This window comes from Dromiciops gliroides, chromosome 6, assembly GCF_019393635.1.
Source record: "Dromiciops gliroides isolate mDroGli1 chromosome 6, mDroGli1.pri, whole genome shotgun sequence".
Taxonomy (NCBI): domain Eukaryota; kingdom Metazoa; phylum Chordata; class Mammalia; order Microbiotheria; family Microbiotheriidae; genus Dromiciops; species Dromiciops gliroides.
Window position 1 is genome coordinate 9,379,707 of NC_057866.1, and position 24,199 is coordinate 9,403,905.

The 24,199-nt window shown below is 58.3% G+C and overlaps 3 protein-coding genes across 12 annotated transcripts in view; 2 read left to right on the forward strand and 1 right to left on the reverse strand.

Annotated features, from left to right (window-relative positions):
* The first annotated feature begins 1,091 nt into the window (after nt 1-1,091).
* MAP3K11 (mitogen-activated protein kinase kinase kinase 11) lies at nt 1,092-13,038 on the forward strand. Its single transcript, XM_043971016.1, has 10 exons — nt 1,092-1,961; nt 6,963-7,143; nt 7,232-7,380; nt 7,492-7,667; nt 8,318-8,561; nt 8,839-8,952; nt 9,298-9,433; nt 9,525-9,616; nt 11,046-11,408; nt 11,847-13,038. Exons 1-10 carry the CDS (start codon nt 1,259-1,261, stop codon nt 12,185-12,187), a joined length of 2,499 nt encoding a protein of 832 aa, XP_043826951.1. The 5' UTR covers nt 1,092-1,258; the 3' UTR covers nt 12,188-13,038.
* A 133-nt stretch (nt 13,039-13,171) lies between these two features.
* On the forward strand, nt 13,172-18,729 carry KCNK7 (potassium two pore domain channel subfamily K member 7). The gene is made up of 4 exons (XM_043971017.1): nt 13,172-13,674; nt 13,953-14,327; nt 16,288-16,680; nt 18,392-18,729. Exons 2-4 carry the CDS (start codon nt 14,009-14,011, stop codon nt 18,643-18,645), a joined length of 966 nt encoding a protein of 321 aa, XP_043826952.1. The 5' UTR covers nt 13,172-13,674; nt 13,953-14,008; the 3' UTR covers nt 18,646-18,729.
* A 908-nt stretch (nt 18,730-19,637) lies between these two features.
* The window catches only part of EHBP1L1 (EH domain binding protein 1 like 1), a 32,806-nt gene continuing 28,244 nt past the window's right edge, over nt 19,638-24,199 (reverse strand). For all 10 annotated transcript variants that reach the window (XM_043971197.1, XM_043971195.1, XM_043971188.1 and 7 more), the window contains 3 exons: nt 22,325-22,398; nt 20,881-20,995; nt 19,638-20,581 (listed from right to left, as the gene is read on the reverse strand). In XM_043971197.1, the coding sequence (XP_043827132.1) occupies nt 20,482-20,581; nt 20,881-20,995; nt 22,325-22,398 (289 nt within the window). In that variant the 3' untranslated portion in view covers nt 19,638-20,481. The remainder of the gene's footprint in view (nt 20,582-20,880; nt 20,996-22,324; nt 22,399-24,199) is intronic.

The window sequence follows — 24,199 nt, forward strand, 5'->3', positions numbered from 1 at the left end:
AGGGTTAAATGAGATATGAATTGTGTAATGAATACTAACTGGGATACACTTCTCTGAGCCTCAGTTTCTCCATATGTCAAGTAAGAGGGTCAGGACTAGACTAGTTAGTTGACCTCTGAAGACCGATACTATAAAGATGAAGAGCAACGGCGGCAACAGAGAATTCGGCGCACGCGTAGGTGCCAAAAGTTTGGGCTCAGACAGCTTGGGGGCGGAGGACCGGGAATGCAACAGTTTCTCGGTGGGATTGCTGGAACGCATGCGCAAAGCCGGTCGGCAGACGTGGGGGAGCCGAGGGGCGGAGCTTAAACAAGAGCCGGATGACTATTGGGTTACAAGGAAGAACTGACGTGCAGCTTCGCCAATGGGACATCCTCTGGAAAGAAGGGCCCGGACGGCTAAGATCTCTGAGCAGGGGTAGGCGAACAGTAACCCCCACCGTGGCCCGCCCCGTTCTGTGTCTCTGAGTAGGGGGTGACGTCACTAGAATGAGCCCGCCGGAGTCGCCTCCTTTTTCAGGTCACGGCCCAGACCCAGCTAGTGGCTAGGCCGAAAATTCTCCTAGCAGGCAGAAGTAGGCAAGTGCAGATGGTGTCGACCTTCTTAAAGAGACAGGCGCTCCTCCGCAGAGCGGAGGCAGCGGGCAATGCCACCTCCTCCCCTTCTCCAAAGTCTCGGAGGAGCCCGGTAAAAGGGCTAGAGGGGCGCCGAGGGCGCGCGCTCGGGCCCAGCCGCTACCAGCGCGCGGGCGCGCCCCCGCCGCTCCCCGCCTCGGTTTCCCCGCGGGGCCCCCGGCTCGGGGCAGGGGGCAGCCTGCGCGGGGTCCCCGGGGGCGGGCGCGGGGCGCGGGGTCCCCCGGCCGGGGCCGCCCCGCGGGGCCAGCGTCATCTGATGCTGTTTCCTGCAGGAGGGAGAAGAGCGGAAAAAAGCGAAACTCCTCCCCCGCCGCCGCCGCCTCCCGCCCCGGGCCAAAGTACAAAGAGACCTGGGCTGGGAGGAAAGAGGGAGCGCGGCCGCCGACCCGACAGAGCCCCCCATGGTCCCGCGGCGGCGCCCCCGGGGCCCCCGGGCGCCCCGCCCCTGAGCTGGCCTCAGCCCCCCCCCGCGATGCGGGGGGCCCCCGAGGGGAGCGGCTCGGGGGCGGAGAGCCCCGTCCCCGGGACCGCGTCGCTTGCCGCTCTGGGCCTCGGTTTCCCCATCTGTGAAAATGCGGCGCTCCTCTAGTCCGTTGAGCCTATGAGCGCAGGCCCCCCCCAGAATGGAGCCCCTGAAGAACTTGCTCCTCAAGAGCCCCCTCGGGACCTGGAACGGAGGGGGGCGGGCCGAGGGCGCCCCCAAGACCGCCTACTCCAACCCCGTCTGGACGGCGCTCTTTGACTATGAGGCCAGCGGCCACGACGAGCTGACCCTGCGCAAGGGCGACCGGGTAGAGGTGCTGTCCCGGGATGCGGCCATCTCCGGAGACGAGGGCTGGTGGGCGGGCAAGGTGGGCGACCAGGTGGGCATCTTCCCCTCCAACTACGTGTCCCGGGGCGGCCCCCCGCAACCCGAGGTGGCTCGCTTCCAAGAGCTGCGCTTGGAGGAGGTGATCGGAGTGGGGGGCTTCGGGAAGGTGTACCGGGGCAGCTGGAGGGGCGAGCTGGTGGCGGTGAAGGCCGCCCGCCAGGACCCCGACGAGGACATCAGCGTGACTGCAGAAAGCGTCCGCCAAGAGGCTCGCCTCTTCGCCATGCTGGCGCACCCCAACATCATCGCGCTCAAAGCTGTCTGCCTGGAGGAGCCCAACCTCTGCCTGGTTATGGAGTACGCCGCAGGAGGACCCCTGAGCCGGGCGCTGGCCGGCCGCCGCGTCCCCCCTCACGTGTTAGTTAACTGGGGGGTGCAGATAGCCAGGGGCATGCACTACCTCCACTGCGAGGCTCTCGTGCCTGTCATCCACCGGGACCTCAAGTCGAACAACAGTGAGTAACCAATCTCCCCCGGCAGAGGCCTGTCCTTTTCCGATTCCAGCCGCAAACAGCCCCAAACCTGACTGGCCAACTCCCAACCCGAGACCGCTCAGCTCCCGGGCTTGGCTCTCCCCACCCAGTTCCCCTTCCCCTGGGCCAAGCTGACCCTGGCCTGTTGGCATCAGGAGTGGGGCAGGATCCCTGGAACCCTGAGCACCAGCAGCTTTTTCCAAGTCCTGTCCCTTGAGGTGAGAAAGCAATTGGAAGGAAGGGGGCCTGGGCTCCAAGCTCCCAGGGACATGAGCTGATAGCAACAATAACTCCCTTTCCTGTCTTTTAAGGGGTAAGTGGGGCCGCTGTGTCCCCATTTAGCAGAGGAGAAAACTGAGGCAGAGAGAGGGGAAGTGACTTTCCTGGATCCAGGTATTTGCCTCCATAGAGATGTTTCCAGGGTTGAAGCCTGGCGGGGGAAACACAGGCTTCTCACCCTACCCTAGGCATAAGATCAGAGAACATCCAAGCTGGAGGATCCCTTAGATCTCTGGGAATCCAACCCCCTCCTCTTACAGCAGAGGAGACAGAGGCAGAGAGAAGAAGGGTTCCAAGGAGTGGCTAGGGACCTTAGCTGAAGAGATGGGCGCTATCTTAGAGTTTGGGAGCTGAACCAGAGGCATGTCATTCCCTTAGGGAACTGACACTCTGGATCAGGAGCCCAGCCTTCCCTTCTCAACTAGGACCCCTTAGGGCTTAGGGAGCAAGGCTACCCTCTGAGACAAAGACAGCTCCTTGAACATAGTAGAGGCTTCCCTCAGTTTTTGTTTCCGTGAACAGTCTGGCCGCCACCCAAAAGGCTCTAAAAGTTAGAAACTGGGAAAGAGACAATAGGCTCTCCTGGTGTAGCCTCATTCATCTTTCTTCCATCCCCAAAGCTCCCTCCCTTCCTTCTCCACCTCCAGTGACATTTGGCCATCCCTGTCTTGTGGCACTGATCATGTTTGGTCTGATGGGACAAACTTAGTTGCCTCTGTCTAGTTTTTCTTGCTCGACTCTTCTCCTGCCTTCCCACCCCCCCACCCCCAGCACAAACAGTTATTTGTTGAATGCGCACATTCACATTTTCCCCCAAAATTGTTTCTAAGGGCACTGGACCACACGGCAGAAGAAGACAGTCCTTGTCCCCCTTCAGCAGTGATTTTGCTGTGAGACCTTGGGGAGGTCACTTTCTCTCTCTGGCCTCTAGGCCCCTCAGCTATAAAGGAGGAAGGTTAGATTAGGTGACTGCTTCCACAGGCTGGACTTCCTCTCCCTGCGCTGTGTGGTGTTGGGTCCTGCCCTCGGTCTACCTGGGGACTGATGATAAAGCCTTGGAGTGTGGAAGTGTGCTGGGTCTGTCTAGGGGAGGGAAGTGGGTGGGGGCCCAGGAAGCCAGGAAAGGCTTCTTGGAGCAAGGGCTTAAGGTGGGACCCAGCAGAAGAAAGAGGCTAGAGCATTTCCCACCTAGAGTAATAGTGTTAGCAAAGGCTCAGAGGGGGCAGGAAGGTGAGGGGTCTAGTCTGGACCACAGCCCTGGGTGCAGATTGAGGAGCAGTAACTCTGAGCATCAGATTACCAGACAGAGAAGCTTGGCTGCCACTGAAGGCTCCGATGGTTTGGGCAGGTAGCAGACGGCCCCTGGTCCTCCTGGGCCCAGGGGGTGAAGCCGAGGGGTGGGGACTAGGGCCTGCAGGGAGGTCTATGCCCTTCCTTGCCTAGGTGGGCTTTGGGGAAAAGCACAGACCCGAGTCCGGACCTGCATTCAAGGCCCACTGACCATGGGTGACTTTGGGCCATTGAATCTCCATGAGCCTCAGTGTCCGTTCCCATCCCGTCCCATCCCGTCCCCCCAGCGTCAAATGAGAGGATGAGACCAGATGACGCCTAAGGTCCCTTTCAGCTTCAAGTCTCTGCTTCTTTTCTGGGCCCACAGAGTCCAGCCTTCTCCTCCCACTTCTAGCTTCCTAGGCTGGTGGGAAGGAGTGTGTGAACACCAGGAAGGGACCCCTGTTCCTCCTGCCAGCCCCTTTCCCCAACCCTGGTGGGAGGGGGGATTCCCCTGCAGGCTGGACCCTTGGCTGGGGGGAGGGGACTCCTGGCTTCTGTTTTTCCTCCCTTCTCTTTCCAGAGAAAATGGAACAATAGCCTGAACCCCAGCTCCCCGCCCTCCCTGCTACTTCCTGCGTTTCCTGAACGGGCTTCCTGTCCCTGCCCTGGCCTCCTCTCTCCCTCTCCCTCTCCAGGCACAGCTGGCTGAGGGGGTGGTTGGACTGGGGGGAGAGCCGGGAGCAGGGCCCCCCTGGCCAAACCCCCTCTGCCTGGGATGCTTGGCCCTGATTTGGCCTCTCTAGCCTAGGCACCTTGGGCCTCTGGCCTCCCAGAGCTTGGGCATCCTACCTCCTTCTAGATCTCCCCAGCCCTGGGCCCAGGAGTCCTGAGTGCACTCTTTTGGGGGGGATCCCTGTCCTGGGGGTGGGGGGACACAGCAGAAAACAATGGGCTGATTTTCCTGTAGTGGCCTGGACAATGGGGTCCTTGTGAGCTTTGGCTGGGGGGGAGGGGGGAGGGAATTCTCCAGGCCCACGAGTCACAGGACCAGCTCTCCAGGGCTGCCCCAGCCCAGGCCAGGCCTGCTCCCCTCACCCCCGGCTTTCCCAGAAGAGCCTTGGAGTTCTGACTGAGGTTGCTTAGAAAGGGGAAGCTGAGAGGACTGGGAAGGGAAGGGGAAGAAGTCTGTGGACAGGGCCCCAGGAGGCCACAGGGGCCAGCGAGGCCAAGTCCAAGGCCTTTGGGCTGGGCTGATGAGCCCCCTCCCTCCACTGCTCTGCTCGCTGGCCTGGAGCTCAGGAGGAGCCTTTTCAGCCTCACTTTCCTCATCTGTCAAGTGAGCAGGCTCCAGGCTATTCAACTCAATGAAAATTGTATTAAGTCCCTCCTAGCCACCAAGCCCGTGAAAGGATTCCTGCCTTCCACCAAGGCCCCCAGGGCCCTGACGTTCCCCTGCTTCCTTCCCTTCCTTCAGGACTGTTGGCCTGGAGCTCAGGGATGGGGGGCAGGAAGAGCACCCTGCTGCCAGCTCTGCCAGCTGACAGAAGGCCCTGATCATAGGCTTGGAAGTGGGAGGGGCCTCGGAGCCATTTCTTCTGGGTCTCTCTGGAGCCTGGAGAGTTAAAGGGACAAGCTCCCGGTCACACAGGCAGCAAGTTTTGGAGCTGGCGTCACAGGCTAAGAGGGTGTCCCCCTGCCCAGCTGCTTCGTGCTTCCTGTGTGATCTCAGGCCAGTGCTCTAACTTCTCTGGACCCTGGCTGCCCCAGCCCTCTCTGCTATTTTTTTTTTTTTGGTGGGGGGGGACAGTCAGGGTTAAGTAACATGACCAGGGTCACACAGCTAGTAAGTGTCTGAGGCTGGATTAGAACTCAGGTGCTCTATGCACTTCAACACCTGGCTGCCCCAGCTCTTCTGCTTTTGAGGCAGGATGGGGAGGCCGCCAGGAAACTTAAGAGCACCCCCCTTCCAGGGGGTGCTTGCCAGAAGGAATAGTGGGATGGGTCAAGGAGTTCCCAGGCTCCTGGGTCCAGAGCTGAAAGGCACCAGAACGGTGTTGTCCAGTCCCCTCAGGGAGAAGGGGTGGGCGTATGGAGCATAGAGCTGGGATTTGAACTCTGAGCCAAGGCTCCTCCCACAGTACCTGGCTGCCTCTCCAGAGTTAAGGCAGCAGCTGGAGGGTGGGGCTGTGGGCCAGAAGGAAACAGGAAATGAACTAAACTAGAGACAGAAAGGGACCTGACCTCCTCCCCTTCCCACCCCAGCTGGGTCCCTGTGCCTGTCTGAGCCCGAAGCCTGGGTTCAAATCCCCTGGGGCCCCGCCCGAGCTGGGGCTCAGCATTGGGTGGGTCACTGCCCACGGATCTTGGATTCCATCATCCGTAAAACGGGAAGCAGTCACAGGGCCCGACAGGCCTGGCCGTCAGCAGACTGGGGCACATCCCATGCCCAAGGTCTCCAAAGAAACGCCAAGATTTCGAATCAATCATTGTGTCAGGCTCAGGGGCTTTGTCCTCAGGGACGTGGTGGCTCTGAGGAGAAGGTATTTATGAAATACCTACTGTGTGCTAGGCACTGTGCTGAGCTCTTTACAAACATCTCCCTGAGCCTCAAAACAAGGCGGGGGTGGGGTGGGGTGGGGTGTATGCTATTATCACCCTCATTGTACAGGTAAGGAAACTGAAGCACATAGAGGTCACAGCTATTAAGTGTCTGAGGCAGGATTTTCATTCCAGCCTTTCTGACTCCAGGCCCAGCTGTAGAGCTGAGAGGGCCCTTGGGGATCACCTGCTTCGTTCTTCCCCCCTCCCATTTTTTTTAAATGGGGCAATGGGGTTAAGTGACTTGCCCAGGGTCACACAGCCAGTAAGTGTCAAGTGTCTGAGGCCAGATTTGAACTCAGGAACTCCTGAATCCAGGGCCGGTGCTTTATCCACTGTGCCACCTAGCCGCCCCTCCCTCCCATTTTACAGATGTTGAAACTGAGGCCCAGAGAAGGGCATCACACTAGTATGTACCATGGGGGAAACTGGAGGTTGATGTCCCTGACTCTGGCCAGCCAGATTTACTGCCAACCCCTAATCTAGAGGGTAGCGGTAAGGTGAGGAGGGTGTGCCTTCCGGGCATGGGAGACTCACTTAGTCAAATACTTGGAGGCAGATGGCAGAATTGCCGCTGGTCCTGTTTGGGGTGAAGAAGAGGGTGAAATCAGACAAGGTGGAGGGTCGATTGGAGCCAGACTGAAGTGCCATCCCTGTGTTCTCTCCGAGGGAGGCAGGGCAGGGCAGGAGGAAGTGTGGTCGGCTCTTGTGGTCATGCCGTGCTGCTTCCTGCCTGGGTGACTAGTCCAGGGCTTCTGCCTCAGTGGGCCTCCCAGAATCTGGGTGGTCTCCCTCTGCTCACCCCTGAGGCCCGGCTTCCCCTCTCACCCCCAGTCCTGCTGCTGCAGCCGGTGGAGGGAGATGACGTGGAGCATAAGACCCTGAAGATCACTGACTTTGGCCTGGCCCGAGAGTGGCACAAGACCACCCAGATGAGCGCGGCAGGCACCTATGCTTGGATGGCCCCCGAGGTCATCAAGGCATCCACCTTCTCCAAGGGCAGCGACGTCTGGAGGTCTGAGGGCCCGACCCAAGGGAGGGGAAGGGGGGGAGGGGAGGAGCAGGAGGACCCAGCTGACTCCATTTCTTCCTCTGGCCTGCAGCTTTGGGGTACTGCTGTGGGAGCTGCTGACGGGAGAGGTGCCCTACCGCGGCATCGATGGCCTGGCCGTGGCCTATGGAGTCGCCGTGAACAAACTCACCCTGCCCATCCCTTCCACCTGCCCTGAGCCCTTCGCTCAGCTCATGGCCGGTAAGGGACACAAAGGGGGGGGGGCTCGTAGCTGTGACAGAGAGGGCTTGGGGGAGGGGCTGGCGACACACTGAGCCAGCCCCTTCTCTGCCATTGCCTCCTCCCCCCAAGAGTGCTGGGCACAGGACCCCCACCGCCGGCCAGACTTCTCCGTCATCCTGCAGCAGCTGGCCGCCTTGGAAGCGCAGGTGTTGAGGGAAATGCCTCGGGACTCCTTCCACTCCATGCAGGACGGCTGGAAGCGGGAGATCCAAGGGCTCTTCGACGAGATCCGGGCAAAGGAGAAGGTGCTGGCTGGCTCCCTGCGCCCTGGGAAAGGCTAGGAGGAGGGGAGTCGGGAGCAGAGCCAGCAGCTGACCAGGTCTCATCTCCAAGGCCGCTGTGTGCTGTCCCTGCCGAACAAGAGGGGGCTGGGGCCCTGGACAGGAAGCCGCAGGAGGAGACGGGGTGTCTGGACCCAGGAAGGGTTCCTGGGCTGGGCTGGGCAGGGAGCTGAGGAGGACAGCCGAGTCTGGAGCGAACGGGGCGGGGGCAAGAGCCCGGGGTCTCTCCCGAGGCCGGGGGCCAAGCCGGCTGGGACCAGGGAGGAAGCCCCGTGTACCTGGAGGGGGCCGGCAGCCATGGCCCTGGGCTCCCGGAGATGGTGAGGGAGGTACCAGAGGTTAGCCCGCATCCTTAGAGGAGAGCGGCTCAGGATAGCATGGTGCCCTCCAGAGGCAGAGGAGCTGGGTGTGAATCTAGCCAGCCCGAGCCTCAGTTTCCCCTTCTAGGAAATAAGTAGGCCGCTCTTCCAGCTCTCCAACTCTGAGCGTGGCGGGGGGGGGGGGGTGGGCTGGGGCACCCTGGAGAAGGAGGGGGTGCCGGAGGGGCAGATCTGGGGGGCGGGGCACCAGCTTCCCTAACGCCCCGCCCCGCTCTCCACCCCCACCCCCGCCAGGAGCTGCTGAGCCGCGAGGAGGAGCTGACCCGGGCGGCGCGGGAGCAGCGCTCCCAGGCCGAGCAGCTGCGCCGGCGCGAGCACCTGCTGGCGCAGTGGGAGCTGGAGGTGTTCGAGCGCGAGCTGACCCTGCTCCTGCAGCAGGTGGACCGAGAGCGGCCTCACGTGCGCCGCCGCCGGGGCACCTTCAAGCGCAGCAAGCTGCGCGCTCGGGACGGCGGCGAGAGGATCAGCATGCCTCTGGGTGAGGGGCGGGGCTCCGCCACTAGGCCTATTTGCATGCTGCCTCGTGAGTGGCTCTGGGCGGAGGGAGGGCGGGGCTTCCTGGAGCGGGGCGGGACCTGGAAGGAATTATTTGCATGCTGCCCTGTGAGGGACTCCGGGCGGAGGGAGGGTGGGCCTCAGGGGCGGGGCCTGATTGACTTCATTTGCATGCTGCCTCGTGAGTGGCTCTGGGTGGGGCCTGGGAGCCGGAGCCTGGACGATCCTGATCACTTCCATTTCCCGTTGACCGATCCTAGACTTCAAGCACCGGATCACCGTGCAGGCCTCTCCTGGCCTGGACCGGAGGAAAAACGTCTTCGAGGTCGGGGCCGGGGACTCGCCCACTTTCCCACGCTTCAGGGCCATCCAGTGTAAGTGGGCCCAGGTGTCCACCAGCTCCCTGCCTGCTTGGTTCAGCTCCCTTTCCATCCAGCCTGGGCTCTGAACGTCGGCCCTGGGATGTTCACTGGTGGGGAAACTGAGGCCCAGAAAAGCCACGTGCACGGCTGCACAGGGCAGGGGGCAAGGCTGAGACTGGACCCCACCCCAGCCTTCCTCCCAGTCCCGATCTCTGCCCAAGTGCCCTGCTCTGGTTCCCTCTGCAGTGCTGCCCTCGATCCCCTGCCGCTAAGGGCAGCTTCTCCCTGGGGTTCCTGCTGCTTATCTGCCTGGGGGAAGGTGTGGGTGGGCCTGAGTCAGTCCTCTTCCCTCCTCAGTGGAAGCTGCAGACACAGGACAGGTTTGGAGGGGCCAGTCCCCACGACGCTTAGAAGACCCAGGAAATGGGGAGCGCAGGCCATGCTGGGCCTGGGGGCCGGGTTCCCCTAAGCCAGGGGAGGCTCAGAATGGGAGGTAAGTGTCCAACCGGTATTGGGGCCACCCGCTGCTTCCTGCGCCCTCTTCCCAGGCCCTGCCACTCACCCCGATCTCCTTCCCTCCCCAGGAGGCGGTCCCGAATGGATGAGACCACCTGGTACCTGGACTCCAATGACCCGTCTCCCCTGGGGTCTCCATCCACACCCCCTACAATCAATGGTGAGTGTTCTGCTGGCCCCTGCCTAGGTCTTCAGCCCCCCTCTTCAGGGGCCCCTCCAGGAGCAATTCTGGCCTCCCTCAAAATAGCCTTCGGCTCCTCCGGGATGCACAGGAGAGCATTTCTAATACTTGCTGGGGAGCCCTGGTCACCTGATTGGTGGAAACCTGGGTACCCAACGTAGAACATGATTGCGAAGACAAACACAGGGCCTAGACCTCCTTCCCATGCCAGAATTGTGAGCCTCGTGCCTGGGGGCTGCTGGGGAGGAGTGGACACAGAGGTGCCCACAAGGACTGGTGCCTTGCTGTGTGTCTGGGACAGCGCCAAGGGGGATAACACTCAAATCCTTGGTCTTGTTGAGGAGCTGGTACTTGGACAGAGGAAGGACAGGGCAGCAAGGGCCAAGGTGTCCCAATTGACCGAATCCAGCCTCCTTGCCCGTGTTGTCCACATTCCTCCCCTTTCTAAGCCCTCCATTCTGGCCAGACTGGCCAGCTTGCCCTCCCTGTAAAGGTCATCTCCTACCTCCATGCCTTTGCAGGCAGTTCTTCCTGCCTTCCCAAGGATGAACTCAGTGGTCACCTCCTAGGGGAAGCCTATGTGACAATGTGTAGGCTTCCATGTTCATTCTCGGTGATCCCCCAGTAATGCTGCTTCTAGAAGGCAGTAGCTCTGTAGCTCAAATCCCTAGCATAGCACTTGCCGTGTCCCTGGAGAGAGGGAGAGGGGACTGGGGAGGAGGCTGGGAGCCAAACACCTGGGCCAGCCCTACTGTGTGCTTGGGAATGCTGAAAGGGGAAGGGAGGCCTAGTGAGGCCAGAGAAGCTGGTCTCCATTCCTGGCCTCCCGAAGCTCCCCATAGAGCCCATGTTCAACGACTTGGGGCCAGACTGTTCAGGAAAGACCTCTTGGAGAAGTTGGTGGGCTTTGGAGGGGGAGGAAGGGAATTTCCTTGTTCAGTTCCTCTCCAGTGACTCACAGGAATGTCAGTTCCATTGAGCTCAACCAGCATTTATGAAGTACCTACTGTATACTGGGCATGATGGTGGTCTCTGGGAACGCAGAGACAAAAACGAATCCATCTCTGCCCTTGAGGAACTGAAGTTCTATTGGAGGGAAATAATCTACACAGAGAAGGAAAGTCATGATGTTGTGGGGGGAGCCTGGAATGGAAGCCCAAGGGAGCCTCTGAAGGCCCTTGAGCACAGGAGTGACTAGGGCGGTGCCTTGGGCAGACCCAGGCTTGAAGGGCTGCCCTTGGAGTGGCCAAGGGACTTGCTGTGACTGTGGAGAGTGGGGAGAAGGGCGGGAGAGGAGGGTGAAGGCTCAGCCCTCTCCCCGACCCCCAGTCCTCCCTTTGAGGGGTGGTCCTTTCTTGCTTGGAGGTGGCCACTCTGTCCCCTGATGCCCCCCTCTGTGCTCCCTCAGGTGATGTCCGCCCCCCAGAGCCAGAGGAGTCACGGCGAACAGGCCCCTCAGACCGGAGCGGGACTCCAAAGATCATCCAGCGTGCCCTGCTCCGTGGGACGGCTCTGTTGGCATCCCTGGGGCTGGGCCGGGACCTGCAGCAGGCTGGTAGCGGGGCCCGAGACAAGGGAGAGACCACCCCCGAAGAGGCATCATCGTCACCCCCTTCCCCCCTTATTCGCTTCTCTCCCAAAACTCCAGAGGCCCCAACTTCTCCAGTGAGCCTGGACACTGAGGCGCCTCCAAGCCCCCCACTGCTTGACCTGGGAACCCCAGGAGGGCAGCCCTCTGCCAAAAGCCCCCGTCGAGAGGAGGAGACGCGGGGTAAGAAGGCCCAGCCTTAGGGAAGGGACTGAGCCTCCAGGCTCCAAACAAGCAGCTGTCTATTTATCAGACAGAGAAGGGAACTTAGAACTTAGGACGGAGAATATCAGAGCTGAGAGAGCCCTTAGAACAGGGGATGTCCCTGCCAGAGTGATCACTTAACCTGGGAGCTTAATAGGGGCTAGAGACACAAGTCCTTCCGATCTGGGGCATCTTCCAGGTCCCCCCATAACCCCCCCCCCACACACACACACACACACACGCACCACCTCCACACACATTCACTCTGCTTCCCTTTGTGTTCGGCCTCTCTTCGCTGCTGCTTCTTCAGGAAGGGGAGTTTTGGAGTGAGGAGGTCGGGCCTGGGCCCTGGAAGGAGGGCTGGCCCAGAGCCCCCATGCTCTCCTGGGTTAAACTTCTCCCCCACTTTTCTTGCAGGTGGGGCTGTCTCTCCCCCTCCCGGGGCCTTCCGTTCCCTTCCCGGAACCCCACGATCCCCAACGCTGGGCCTCATTGGCAGGCCTCGGCCTTCGCCCCTCCGGAGCCGCATTGACCCCTGGAGTTTCGTGTCCACTGGACCCCGCCCATCCCCACTTCCATCTCCACAGCCCGCCCCACGTCGAGCTCCCTGGACCCTGTTCCCAGACTCAGACCCCTTTCGGGACCCCTCACCCTTCAACCCTTTTGGCCCAGAGTCCCCCCAGAACAGCAGAGCCCAGACCAAAGACATGGGGGCCCAGGCTCCTTGGGGAGCCACAGAGCCAGAGGAGAGCCCCTGAGGGAGGGGAGCAAGGCATACCCCACAGTGAGGTGGGAGTGTCTCAGAACCTTTCAGGGACCTGGCCCTGGGGAGGTAGATGCCCCCCAAGGGGGACCTTCAGCCAGAGCCACTGTATACACTGGAAAAGACCCCCAAAGGCCACTATGTGCATGGGGCTGATGGCCCCTGCCCACTCTTCCCCTAGTCCCTCTGGAAGGGGCTGAGCAGTCCCTAGGAACTAGGACCTTTCCCCTGCTGCCTCAGTTTCTCCCAGAGGCTCTTGGTTTTCCTCTATGGTGGCCCCCTTTTCTAGGAGGGGGCACAAGAGAGGGATGAAACATCCCTTGCCTGGAACACTACGCTGCACCTGAAGCCTTAACACTGAACCGAGGGGAGTCCAGAGGGGAGGTTGGGCTCACCCCTGCCTCTCCAATCTCTAGGGGGACCTCTGAAGCCATCCCCTTGCCCCTCCTCTTCCCCTCCTGGGGCTGGGCACTGTAACTGGCTGGTTTAGGGGGCACCAGAACCTGTCTCAGGGAATCACTGTCTGCCCTTCGCCAGGCCTGGGGCGGGGGGAGGCAGGGAGTGCAAAGTTATGTGGTTGTGGCCCCTGGGGACGGAGAGGGATGGGGCTGATGTGTCTGGGATGAGTGACTGGGCCGTCACCCCACTTGGATTCCATCCCACTGTTGCCCCAAAACAGTAGCCCAGAGGGTGTCTGGGTTGGGGACTCTTCCCTTGAGGACATCAGGAGTGGACTCCCCAGTGCGGGGACTCGGGGACTCCCAGAGCACTGCCTCCACCTCCCCACCCTGGTCTGGAGGTCACAGCCCAGAGTGCTACTGAAACCAAATAAACTCTTCAGCTGTCTACACTGGCTCTGCTCTTTTCTCTGACCACAGGAGAGGATTCTGGGAGTAACTGGCCCTGGGTCCCAGAGACTGGGCATGTCAGGAGTTGGGGAAACTTGATCAAGAGTAAGGGCTTCAGGCCCAAGAGACAGATGGCATTATACTGGGGAAGAAAACAGTGCTACATACAGATGCGCGCGTGCGCATGTAGGGAACCTGTAGTAATTTTAAACCGGAATGGTGTTAAAAGAATCCAAACTCTGTGAGACTCGGGGGGTCTGGGAAGGCATCGAGGGCAGGGTGATTGACAGATGGGGTTGGAGTGCTGGTTGAGTGGGAAGCAGCAGAGGTGCTATACCAAAACCCTTAGGGCTTGGCTGCTATTGGGATGATGAATAAACTGTGGGAAGTGGTGTGTGGTGGGTCTTTGTCCCAAGGCTTATAATCTGTGGGAGTTTGGCCTGGGAATCCTGGGCCTCTGTGGTCCTCAGCTTCCCCACCTAGGAGATGGGGATGGTGGCCAGATCGTCTCTTCAGACTCTCCTAGATCTGGATCCTGGGATGCTCATGGGACATCACGACCTCTCCCCCTGCCGCCCTCCCGTGGCTGGTGTGAGCTCAGGCCAAGTGACTGCCCGAGATTATGAACACTGAGGTATGTGAAGGAGGGAACACCAGGACCTGTGGGTTCTATTAATGGCTGAATGTGCTCCGACAAGCCCCTTCCCCCCTGCTCCATCTGTAAATTGTGAGATGCTTCAGGGCCTCTGCCTTCTCACCTGGTCTCCAGCCCACATGCCTCTAGTCAGGCTCCTCCCTCATCCCGGGCACTCAGCCCCTCTCATTCACCCACACAGGGCACCGCCCTTGTCTTCCTCCCAGCACCCAGGAGCCCAGTTTCTCAGCTGCTGCTTCTCTGTCCTTGCCCATCAGAGCCCAGGAACGCTGCCCCCCCCCCCGCTGGCTCCTGGGTCTGGGGGGCAGCAGTGATGCTGGGCATGGGGCCCAGGGCCCGATACTGGCTGCTCCTGGCCTGCTACCTGGCCTTTTTACTGCTGGGATCTGCAGTGTTTGTGGCCATTGAGAGTCCCCCTGAGCGCAGGCTCCGGGCAGAGCTGCTAGGGCACCTGGCCACCTTCCAGGCAGACCACCAGGATTGCCTGTCCCCTGGGAAGCTGGAGGTGCTGCTAGAGGCAGTCCTGAGAGCCCAGGCCTATGGCATCTCTGCCCTGGGCAATGCCACCGAGTCTGAGAACTGGGACTTTGCCTCTGCTCTGTTCTTTGCTGTCAGTGTCCTCACTACTACAGGTAAGGGGAGAGGCCGGGGGCCCATACCTCGCCAACTCCCATGGGGTTAAAGGGTGGCCGGGAGAAATGCTCAGGGTCCCCCTTTTCCTGCCCTAGAGCTCCTAGATGGGGCAGCCCAATGACAAGACCACAGCTTCCCCCACTTCAAGTTCCTAGTTTGGGGTGTAGGGGGATATCCTTCCAGCCCTTGACGCTCCCCAACTGGTACCTCCAGTTTATCAGCCAAGAGGGCTGTGTCCTGTCTTGAGCACCACCCACTCCGGGCTGCTCCCTTTGGAACTGGAGAAGAGGAGGACCCTGGGCCGACAGCTCAGATTTGGAAGGGACCTCAGGGGCAGTGATGGCCACGCCTGTGACTTCTCTGACAAGTGGACAACCATCCTCTGCCTGAAGCCCTCCAGTCATGGAGAACTCACTAGCCACCTGTGCCACTCCCGGACAGCTCTGGTGGGAAGATGTTCCTGGGATCAAGGCCCAATGAGCCTCTTTGCTCCTCTCACTCTCCTGGGGTTAAAAAGAATGTGTCTGGGGGCAGCTAGGTGGTACAGTGGATAGAGCACCGGCCCTGGAGTCAGGAGGACCTGAGTTCAAATCCGGCCTCAGACACTTAACACTTACTAGCTGTGTGACCCTGGGCAAGTCACTTAACCCCAATTGCCCCGTTTAAAAAAAAAAAGAAAAGAATGTGTCTGATCCTCCCCCGATAACAACCCTTCAAATATTTGAAGATGAGGATGGCTCTCAGATCGCCCCGACTCTTCTCTTGTCCAGGATATTATTATCTCTCTTTTTACAGATAGGGAAACTGGGGCTCAGAGAAATTAAGGGATTTGCTTTTAGTCACACAGCTAGTGTGTGGGGTCAAATTTGAACCCAGACCCTCAGGACTCCAAATATTCTATCTATGAGGCCACTAGGTGGCGCAGGCAATGGCATTTTGGATTTTGCTTTAAAAAAAAAGTAAATACCCAACATCCAGCCTAGTGCTGAACTGAATTGTTATGTCACATCCCAGTTGTCAATATCCCAGTGAAATGTTAGAGAAAGAGAGGTACAAAGAGAGCCTAGACGAGCTGGCATGCCTGGGTCCGGACTTGGCATTGCTACTGTCTGACTGTGGGACTTTGAGCAAGTTTTTCCCTTCTCCGGGCCTCAGTATCCCCACTTGTCAAATCAGGAAGTTGGACCAAAGGGTTAGGATCTCTGAAGTTCCTAATAGCTCTGAGATGGTCATGTGACTTCTGCAATGTTGAGGGAGGCGGTTCACCCCCAAAATACAGCAAACCTTCCTTAAATGCCCCTGGTGTCCAGAGCTTTGTGCCCGGTTCTGGGGCATCCTTGCAGAAGGTTTTTTCTGGTCACACATGGGAAGTTTCAAAGAGCCAAATACTGATTTGGGGCTTTGGTGAAGAGAAAAGCTTTCTAATGAATGGAGCTACTCAGGATGGAATGGGGTGCTTCCCCAGAGTGAGATCCCCATTTTGGAAGGTCTTTAAAAAGAGGCTGTATGACTGCTCGTCAGGGATGTCCCAGGGGCCAGTCTTGCTCCCCCATGGGTTGACCTTCAGACACTGAACTCAATGCTAACTTGGAGATTGAGTTTTGCAGAATTGATCACCTAGGAGGGGGATAGCACACCCCAACATTTAACTATCATACACATTTATCCCTGATAAACCTCTCTCTTGGGGACCTGGGGAAGGGGAAGTTCCCAGAAATTCAGGGTGACTCTGGTGTCAGAGAGGAGAGATTTAAAGGGAGGGAAAGGGGCATTGGGCCCCCTGGCTTCACTGGGGAATTCCTGTGGGTCTGGGGCTGAGTGAGTCATTGACCTCCAGGGAGTCCCCAACTGTGAGAAAGCATCAAGGACCCTCCCAGGGATGGGGGGGGCAGTCCCTGGATGTCTCTCAGGCCACAGGCTCATCTTCCCCTTCCCTCTCTTCCCATCCCACCTGTCCAGGGTATGGCCACACAGCCCCACTCTCCGATGGTGGGAAGGCCTTCTGTGTGGGCTTTGCCGGCCTGGGCCTGCCCGCAGGTCTCGTGCTGGTGGCGGTTCTGAACCAGCAGCTGCTGCGCCCACTGCACTGCTTGGTGAGCTGGGTGGCCGCCCACTGCGGCCTGGCCCCGGCCAGGGTTCCCTGGCTCCAGGCCTGGCTGCTAGGGCTGCTGGTCGGGGCCATCTTTGTCCTGCTTCCTGCCCTGACACTGTGGAGCCAGGAGGACACCTGGGGTCTATTGGACGCCTTCTACTTCTGTCTGATGTCGCTGAGCACAATTGGGCTGGGGGACTTCATTCCAGGCCAGGACCGCCATCCAGCCCTCTACTGGCTCTACCAGCTAGCACTCATCTGTGAGTAACGGGGATGGTCCCTGGGGTGCGGGTGGGCTTCTCTGGAACCCCAAGAACCCTTGGCACCATCCAGCCTCCTTTACACTGAACACTTAGTTCTCAAGTTGGAAGTAACTCTAATGGTGGAAATTCAGGCATCATGGCAGGCCAGTGTGGCAGAGAATCTTGGAATTTTAAATTGGAAGGGACCTCAAAGATCTTCTACTTCAACCCCTCATTTACAGAGGAGGAAGATGACTCCACTAAAGGAGTAATCAATGCCAGAGCTAAGATTTGAACCCGGGTCCTTGGGCTCCAAATCTGATGCTCTTTCCTAAGGTGAGCTCAGGAAGGGCAGGGGGCACACCAGGGGCAAGAGCAGGCACAGCTAATCTTGTGGGGTCTGGGCCTTAAGCAGGAGACGAAAGACAAAGGAGCCTGGGATGGGGACTAACTGGCTTTTGGTGGCCAAGCATCCCCACGGGGCTTGCCATGGTATCCTTCAGTAGAAAGGCTCTTCCTAGAAGTGGAAGACAATTTACTAGGCCTTGGAGTGTTTTTAAGAATTAAGGGAGGGGCAGCTAGGTGGCACAGTGGATAGAGCACCAGCCCTGGATTCAGGAGTACCTGAGTTCAAATCTGACCTCAGACACTTGACACCTACTAGCTGTGTGACCCTGGGAAAGTCACTTAATCCCCATTGCCTCTCAAAAAAAACCCAAACAGGGGCGGCTAGGTGGTGCAGTGGATAAGCACCGGCCCTGGATTCAGGAGTACCTGAGTTCAAATCCAGCCTCAGACACTTGACACTTACTAGCTGTGTGACCCTGGGCAAGTCACTTAACCCCCATTGCCCTGCAAACAAACAAACAAACAAAAAACAACCCCCCCAAAAACAAAAACAACCCCCCCAAATAAATAAATAAGGAGGGGGGCAGCTAGGTGGTGCAGTGGATAGAGCACCAGCCCTGGAGTCAGGAGTACCTGAGTTCAAATCTGGCCTCAGACACTTGACACTTACTAGCTGTGTGACCCTGGGAAAGTCACTTAATCCCCATTGCTTCTCAAAAAAACCCAAACAAAAACCAACCCCCAAAAAACAAACCCCCCCCCCCAAAATTAATAAATAAGGAGGGGGGCAGCTAGGTGGTGCAGTGGATAGAACACCGGCCTTGGAGTCAGGAGGACCTGAGTTCAAATCCGGCCTCAGACACTTACTAGCTGTGTGACCCTGGGCAAGTCACTTAACCCTCATTACCCTGACCCCCCCCCAAAAAAAAAGAATTAAGGGAGACCTCACACTTATCTTCAAAATACCCAGAAGGCACTGGTGGGGACAGCAGAGGGCTTGATCGTGTTCCCCTTGCCCAGAGGAATGGTAGACTGAGGTCACTCATCAGGGATGGCACTGAGAGCACTCTTGTTCAGGAGAGGGCTGGATTCCATGTGTCTCTTCTGTGTCTGCTCCTGAGAAGCTGTCCTGCTGGGGGAGGGGAGGAAGCCCCTCTGTCTCTCACAGATCCCCATGCCCAGGAGCCAAGGGCTGTGATGCCCAGACACAGAGCCAGGCCCCTTGCCCAGGCGAGGCCCCAGGGGCCAAAGGAATGGGAATGGGGTGGGGCCAGAAGTCCAGCCGCTCTTTCCGGGCAAGGGCACCACTAACTTTAACGCTGGAAGCCCAGGAACCTCCTGTTCCTTCCTCTCCCTCACTCTCCCTCACCTTCTCCACCAGGTTACTTGCTGCTGGGGCTGCTTGCCCTGCTGTTGACTCTGGAGACAGTCTCAGAATTAAAGGAGGTCCAAACACTCGTGGGCTTCTTCAGCTACAGCGGCTCCGAGTGCCCAGAGGAGGACCAAAGGGACATCATGACTCAGGATGCTCTGACCCTTAGCAGCTGCCCGCCCCCCAGCGCCTGCCCTGGCACAGGTCACCACCTCCAGAGCTGCCTGACAGGACCTGGAGGCCCCCCTCCCACCGTGGTGTGAGGTGGGGGAAATGGCTGGAACTGTGGGGCCTGGGGGAGCAGTGGGTTGGGATGCTGTGAGCCTCAGGGGATGGGGATGTGTGTGAGTGAGTGTGAATAAAGAAGAGTCTGGTCCCCACTTGTCTGTGGCTCAGTCTCTCCCAGCCCTTTCAGGTCAGAGTGCCCAGCCTGGGCCACAGGAGCAAAGCCTTGGTTAAAAACAAACACCCTTGGACCCATCATCATCAGCCAGGGCCAGGGAAAAAACCTAGTTTTAAAAGGTAGGCTACTCCTTTTTTTTTTTTTTTTGCGGGGCAATGAGGGTTAAGTGACTTGCCCAGGGTCACACAGCTAGTGACAAGTATCTGAGGTCGGATTTGAACTCAGGTCTTCCTGAATCCAGAGCCAGTGCTTTATCCACTGTGCCACCTGGCTGTCCTTGAGGCAGGCTACTCTCACTCACTCTCACTCTCTCTCTCTTTTTTTTTGGTGAGGCAATTAGGGTTAAGTGACTTGCCCAGGGTCACACAGCTAGTGTCAAGAGTCTGAGGTCAGATTTGAACTCAGGTCCTCCTGAATCCAGGGCCAATGCTCTATCCACTGCGCCACCTAGCTGCCCCGAGGCAGGCTACTCTTGATTATTTTCTCAACTCTTCAATGTCCTCATCTGTAAAATGGGCAATGACTTGTCCTTCCCCTCCTAGATGTACCTTAGGAACCTGAGCTCTGTCACCATATCGAGAGCTGGAAGATGTAGTCTTAACCCCCTCATTTTGTACGGGAGGAAGTGAGGGTGAGTGGGTCACAGAGGTGGCACCTCACAGATCAGACCTTAGCCACACAAGCAGACCGGGGGCTCCCCCAAAGACAGCCTTATTTGCCTATGAAGAGGCTGATCTGCATCGCCCAGCCTCACCCACCCTTAGGCCCCCTCCTCCCTCCTCCAAACCCAGGGAGCTGCAGCCCGCCCATCCGGCGTGGGGGGACAGAGGGAGGAGCCAGTGGATTCCAAGTCAGAATTTATTGCGGGACAAACTCCTGAATATGGCGGTGCAGTCCCTGGGGGGTGGCCGGGGCACCGAGGGATTGCAGTCGAATTTGGTAGCCAGTTTTGGTCACAGGCTCAATTATCAATGGTGCTGGAGCCCTACTAATCACCCCTATGAACAAGAGCCACGTGACCCCAGTCTTTGCTTGGAAGGAGGCCGGGGGATTGATTCATGGATCTCTCTGTCCCCACCCCCTCTCGTTAGTTTTGCGAAGGTCCAAGAACCCCGCAGAGATCGTGGGGGGGGGGTCCCTAAGTGCTGCAGGCGTCCTAGAGTCCCACGCATACTCAAATACACACACTCGCACACACACGCACACACACGCACACGCTTCAATAAATACGGCCTGATGGGCGGGGCGGGGCGGAAACTGCGCCTACCCCCCTGCTGGGGTCCCCCCGCGCCCCGGGAGGGCCGCAAACCAGGCCCCACGGCGGCCTCTGGTGGCCACGCGCCGAAAGGCACAAGTGGGGCGGGGAAGGAGGAGAGGGGCGGGGCGGATCCTTCGGGGGTGCGGGAAGGTGAAGCGCGGGACGGGGCGGCCAGCGGCTGGACTGCAGCGGCCCGGCCCGGCCCGGCCCAACCGCAGGGGCCTGGCAGAGACGGAGGGAGGGCAGAGTCCTGGCGCAGGCCCGGGGCCGCCCGATGGCTGGTGGCAGGGGATCCCCAGGACGTGGGGCTCGAAGCCCCGGGAAGCTCGGGGGGCCGCAGGCGGGATCAGCGACAGCCCTCGTGCCCCAAAGGGAGCGGCGGCGGGGGGGGGGGGTGGGGGTGCCGGGGGCGGCCCAGCCTCGCCCAGCGCGGCCGGCTCAGCTCAACGCGCAGCGCTCCCGACGGCTCTGCTGACGGCTCAGCTTCCGACGCCGCTGCTCCAGCCCCCTCTCTAGCCGCTCGTCCTCCTCCAGGGCTCTGCGAAAAGAAGGGGCAGAGGCCGAAGTCAGGCCGGGCCGGGCCGGGCCAGGGGCAGGCCAGCTTTGGGGGTGCTCCTGGCCCAGGGTTCGGGCGGCGAAGGGTCAGGGGGGTCGCAGGACAATGTATGGTTGGCATGCAGGCTGGAGGAAGCCCTTTACCCCTGTGACGTTCCACGCCCCCCCCCCACTGGACCAGGGAGAGGGGGCGATCACCCCCCCACCTTCCCCCACCCCGCCACTGCCTGAGCAATCCCACCCCCCACCTCCCAGGGGATGGGGGCAGCCGGGGCCACTCACATCCTCTCCTTGTTGTCCAAATCTCGCACCAGTTCATCCCGCTGGTTCACCAAGGACACCAATTCGTCCAGCAAGAGCTGCTCCCGGTGCTGCTGGGCTTCCGTTTTCAGCCAGTCTAGGCATGAGGTGCAGAGGAAGGGAGGGTGAAGACAGACCAGCTCTGTCTGTGAGGCTTGTCCCTCAGGCTGTCTGGTCTTTGTGTCTCTGGGACCGAATGTCTTCTATAGATCTGTGTCTGTTGTCTGGCCTGTTTGTCTCCCCTCTCTCTGTCTTGTCTGTCTCCTCATTTAAAAAAATTTTTTTTTTGGTGAGGCAGTTGGGGTCAAGCGACTTGCCCAGGGTCACACAGCTAGTAGGAGTCAAGTGTCTGAGGCCTAATTTGAACTCAGGTCCTCCTGAATCCAGGGCTGGTGCTCTATCCACTGCGCCACCTAGCTGCCCTGTCTCTTCATTTTAAATTGATAAACATTTATTAAAAACTTATTCTGCCCAGGGGCCTGTGCTGGCCACTGGGAATACAAACCTGCCCCTCAAAAATACAGTCTCTGCCCTTAAGGTGCTGACCGTTTACTAGTGTGTCCAGAAATGAGGTAATACCAGGTATACTGTGTAGGAGGGACTTGAGAGACAGACGGATATTACAAGGTAGTCGGTATAGCAGAGACTAGAGAAAGAAACAGATACAGACACAAAGACATGGAAGGATAATACCAGGTATAATACTTTGTAGGAAGGCCTTGAGGAGGGGTGGAGAGGGAGAGAGGAAAGGCAGAGAACAATGAGAAGGGCAGATTTCTTTTCCAGGAAGAAAGGAGAAAGGAGTGCCTGGCAGGCCTGGAGAATGGCCAGGCTGCTATGTGGGGGCAGGAGATCACTTGCTGTTTTCATCCGCATCCATGTTTCCAACTGTCATCTTTATGCAGATGACTCTCGGATTTCTCTGTCCAGCCCAAACTGAGTGCTGGACAACACTGCACAGAGTGCTGGGTTGGGTGAGGAAGACCCGAGATCAAATCTAATCTCAGACTCTTATTAGCTGCATGACTATGGGCAAGTCATTTAACTTCTGTTTGGTTGTTTCCCCATCTGTTAAATGGGGATAATAATAGCACCTCCTTCCCAAGCTTATGGTAAGGAACAAATGAGATTATAATTGTAAAGTGCTTGGCGCATAGTAGGTGCTTAATAAATGTTTGTCGAGGGATTGGGAACCAGCCAAGTGGGCCCATCTGGCTCGAGTGTGGACTGACTAGGTGACAGGGAGTGGGGCACCCTCAGTGCTGGCCTTTGTCCCTGCTGGAGGCCATAGGGAATCCCTGAGGGTTTCTGAGCAGGAGTGTCTGGCTCAGACCCAGGCCTTAGAAAGATGAGTGTGGCAGGGGCCAAGAAGGTGAATTGTAAGGGTCGAGATGAGGGGGAGGGGTGGGCAAGGCCTGTTCTTTACCTTCAATGTCTATCATGGCTCTCAGCTCTCTGCTCAGCAGCTCAAACCTTCTTTCCAGGTCTTGTTCTTCTACCCTGCAATGGGAAGGAAGGGGCATCAGCTCCCTGGGGGCCGGCCTGATCTCCCCGTGCTGGAGACCTTGAAGATCCCTGGGCTCTTGTCACCCATGGGGGGGGCGGTGAGGGGCACCTTCAGAAAGAGCCGGGGGCCAAAGGACAGAGGAGGGGGTACTTGGTGGGCCTGGGACAAGGCAGTTGGGCATTTTTCACGAGGTCTGAGATTCCGTCTTATTGGAGTCTCTCTGACCCCTGCTGGCTGTATGACTCTAAGTCATTGCCCTCTCAGCTCAGTCTTCTCTATAAATGGGGACGGCCTCTTTCAGCCCTAAATCTATATCCACTGAAAGTCGTAGAAGTGGGAGCTGTTACAACGATAGCTGTTGCTGTGGATTATTGTAGAATAAGCATATGTGTGTGATGGATGGGTGCAGAATTTCCCACCATTCCAAATGTATCCATTCATTAAAAAGAAGGTATGGGGGCAGCTAGGTGGCACAGTGGGTAGAGCACTGGCCCTGGATTCAGGAGGACCTGAGTTCAAATCTGACCTCAGACACTTAACACTTACTAGCTGTGTGACCCTGGGCAAGTCACTTAATCCCCATTGCCTCACCAAAAAAAGAAAAAAAGAAGGTGTGCCTCCTTCTGGGGCATGGCCCTGCCCAGGGTCTGCTGCCCATCTCCTCCTTGGGTGTCCCTCCCTAGTTCAGCTGTGGTGATCCAGCCCAGAGTGGGAGGCTATTTGGCTAGGGTCACTGCAGCCAGGTGATCAGTGCATACATAGAGCACTGCACTTGGAGTGACTTGGAGTTCAAAAGACCTGAGTTCGAATCATGCCTCAGAGATTTGCTAGCTAGCTGTATGACCCTGGGCAAGTCACTTAACCCTGTTTGCCTCATTTTCATCATCTGTAAAATGAGCTGAAGAAGGAAATGTCAAAACCAGTCCATTATCTCTAGCAAGAAAACTCCAAATAGGGTAAAAAAGAACACACCATAACCCCATTTTGTTGTTGTTCAGTCATTTCAGCCTCATCTAACCCCATTTTACTGATGAGGAAAACTGAGGCAAACAGAGGTTAAGTCCAGGCTCATGCAGCTAAGGGTGTCTGAGCCTACATTTGAACTCAGGTCTTCCTGCCTCCAGGAAGAGTGTTACCCACTGCCACCTCACTGCCTAGAGGGTGAAGCCAGCCCCCTTCACTCCTCCCGCTATCCCACTAGTAACAGGGATTGGTCAATAGAAGATACTTGATAAACTCCACCCCTGTACCACCCCCAACCATGGGAGGAAAGGCAAGAGGCCAAGTAGGTCAAATACACTTCAGCCCCATGGCACAGCCCTTCAAACACTTGTAGGCAGCTGCTACCGCCCTGCCCCCCCCAGTGTCCTCTTCTCCAGGTGAAGCCCGCCCAGTACCTCTTCATCCAACAAGGACTTGAGGTCCTCCCCCATCCTGGCTGCCCTCTCCAGGCCCCTCTGGCTTAGCAGTGTCTGTCCCTCCCTCCCTCTTCCCTCCCTCCCTCCTTCCATTTCCTTCCTTCCTTCCCTCTTCCCTCCCTCCTCCCTCCTTCCTTCCTTTTTGTCCTTCCTTTCCTTCCTCCTTCCCTTCCTTCCTTCCTCCTAACCTCCCTCCCTCCTTCCTTCCTTACCTTTCCTTTCTTTCTTCTTCCCTCCCTCCTTCCTCCCTCCCTCCTTCCTTCTTCCCTCCCTCCTTTCCTCCCTCTCTCCTTCCCTCCCTCCCTCCTTCCTTACCTTTCCTGCCTTCTTCCTTCCCTCCTCCCTCCCTCCTTCCTTCCTTCCATTTCCTTCCTTC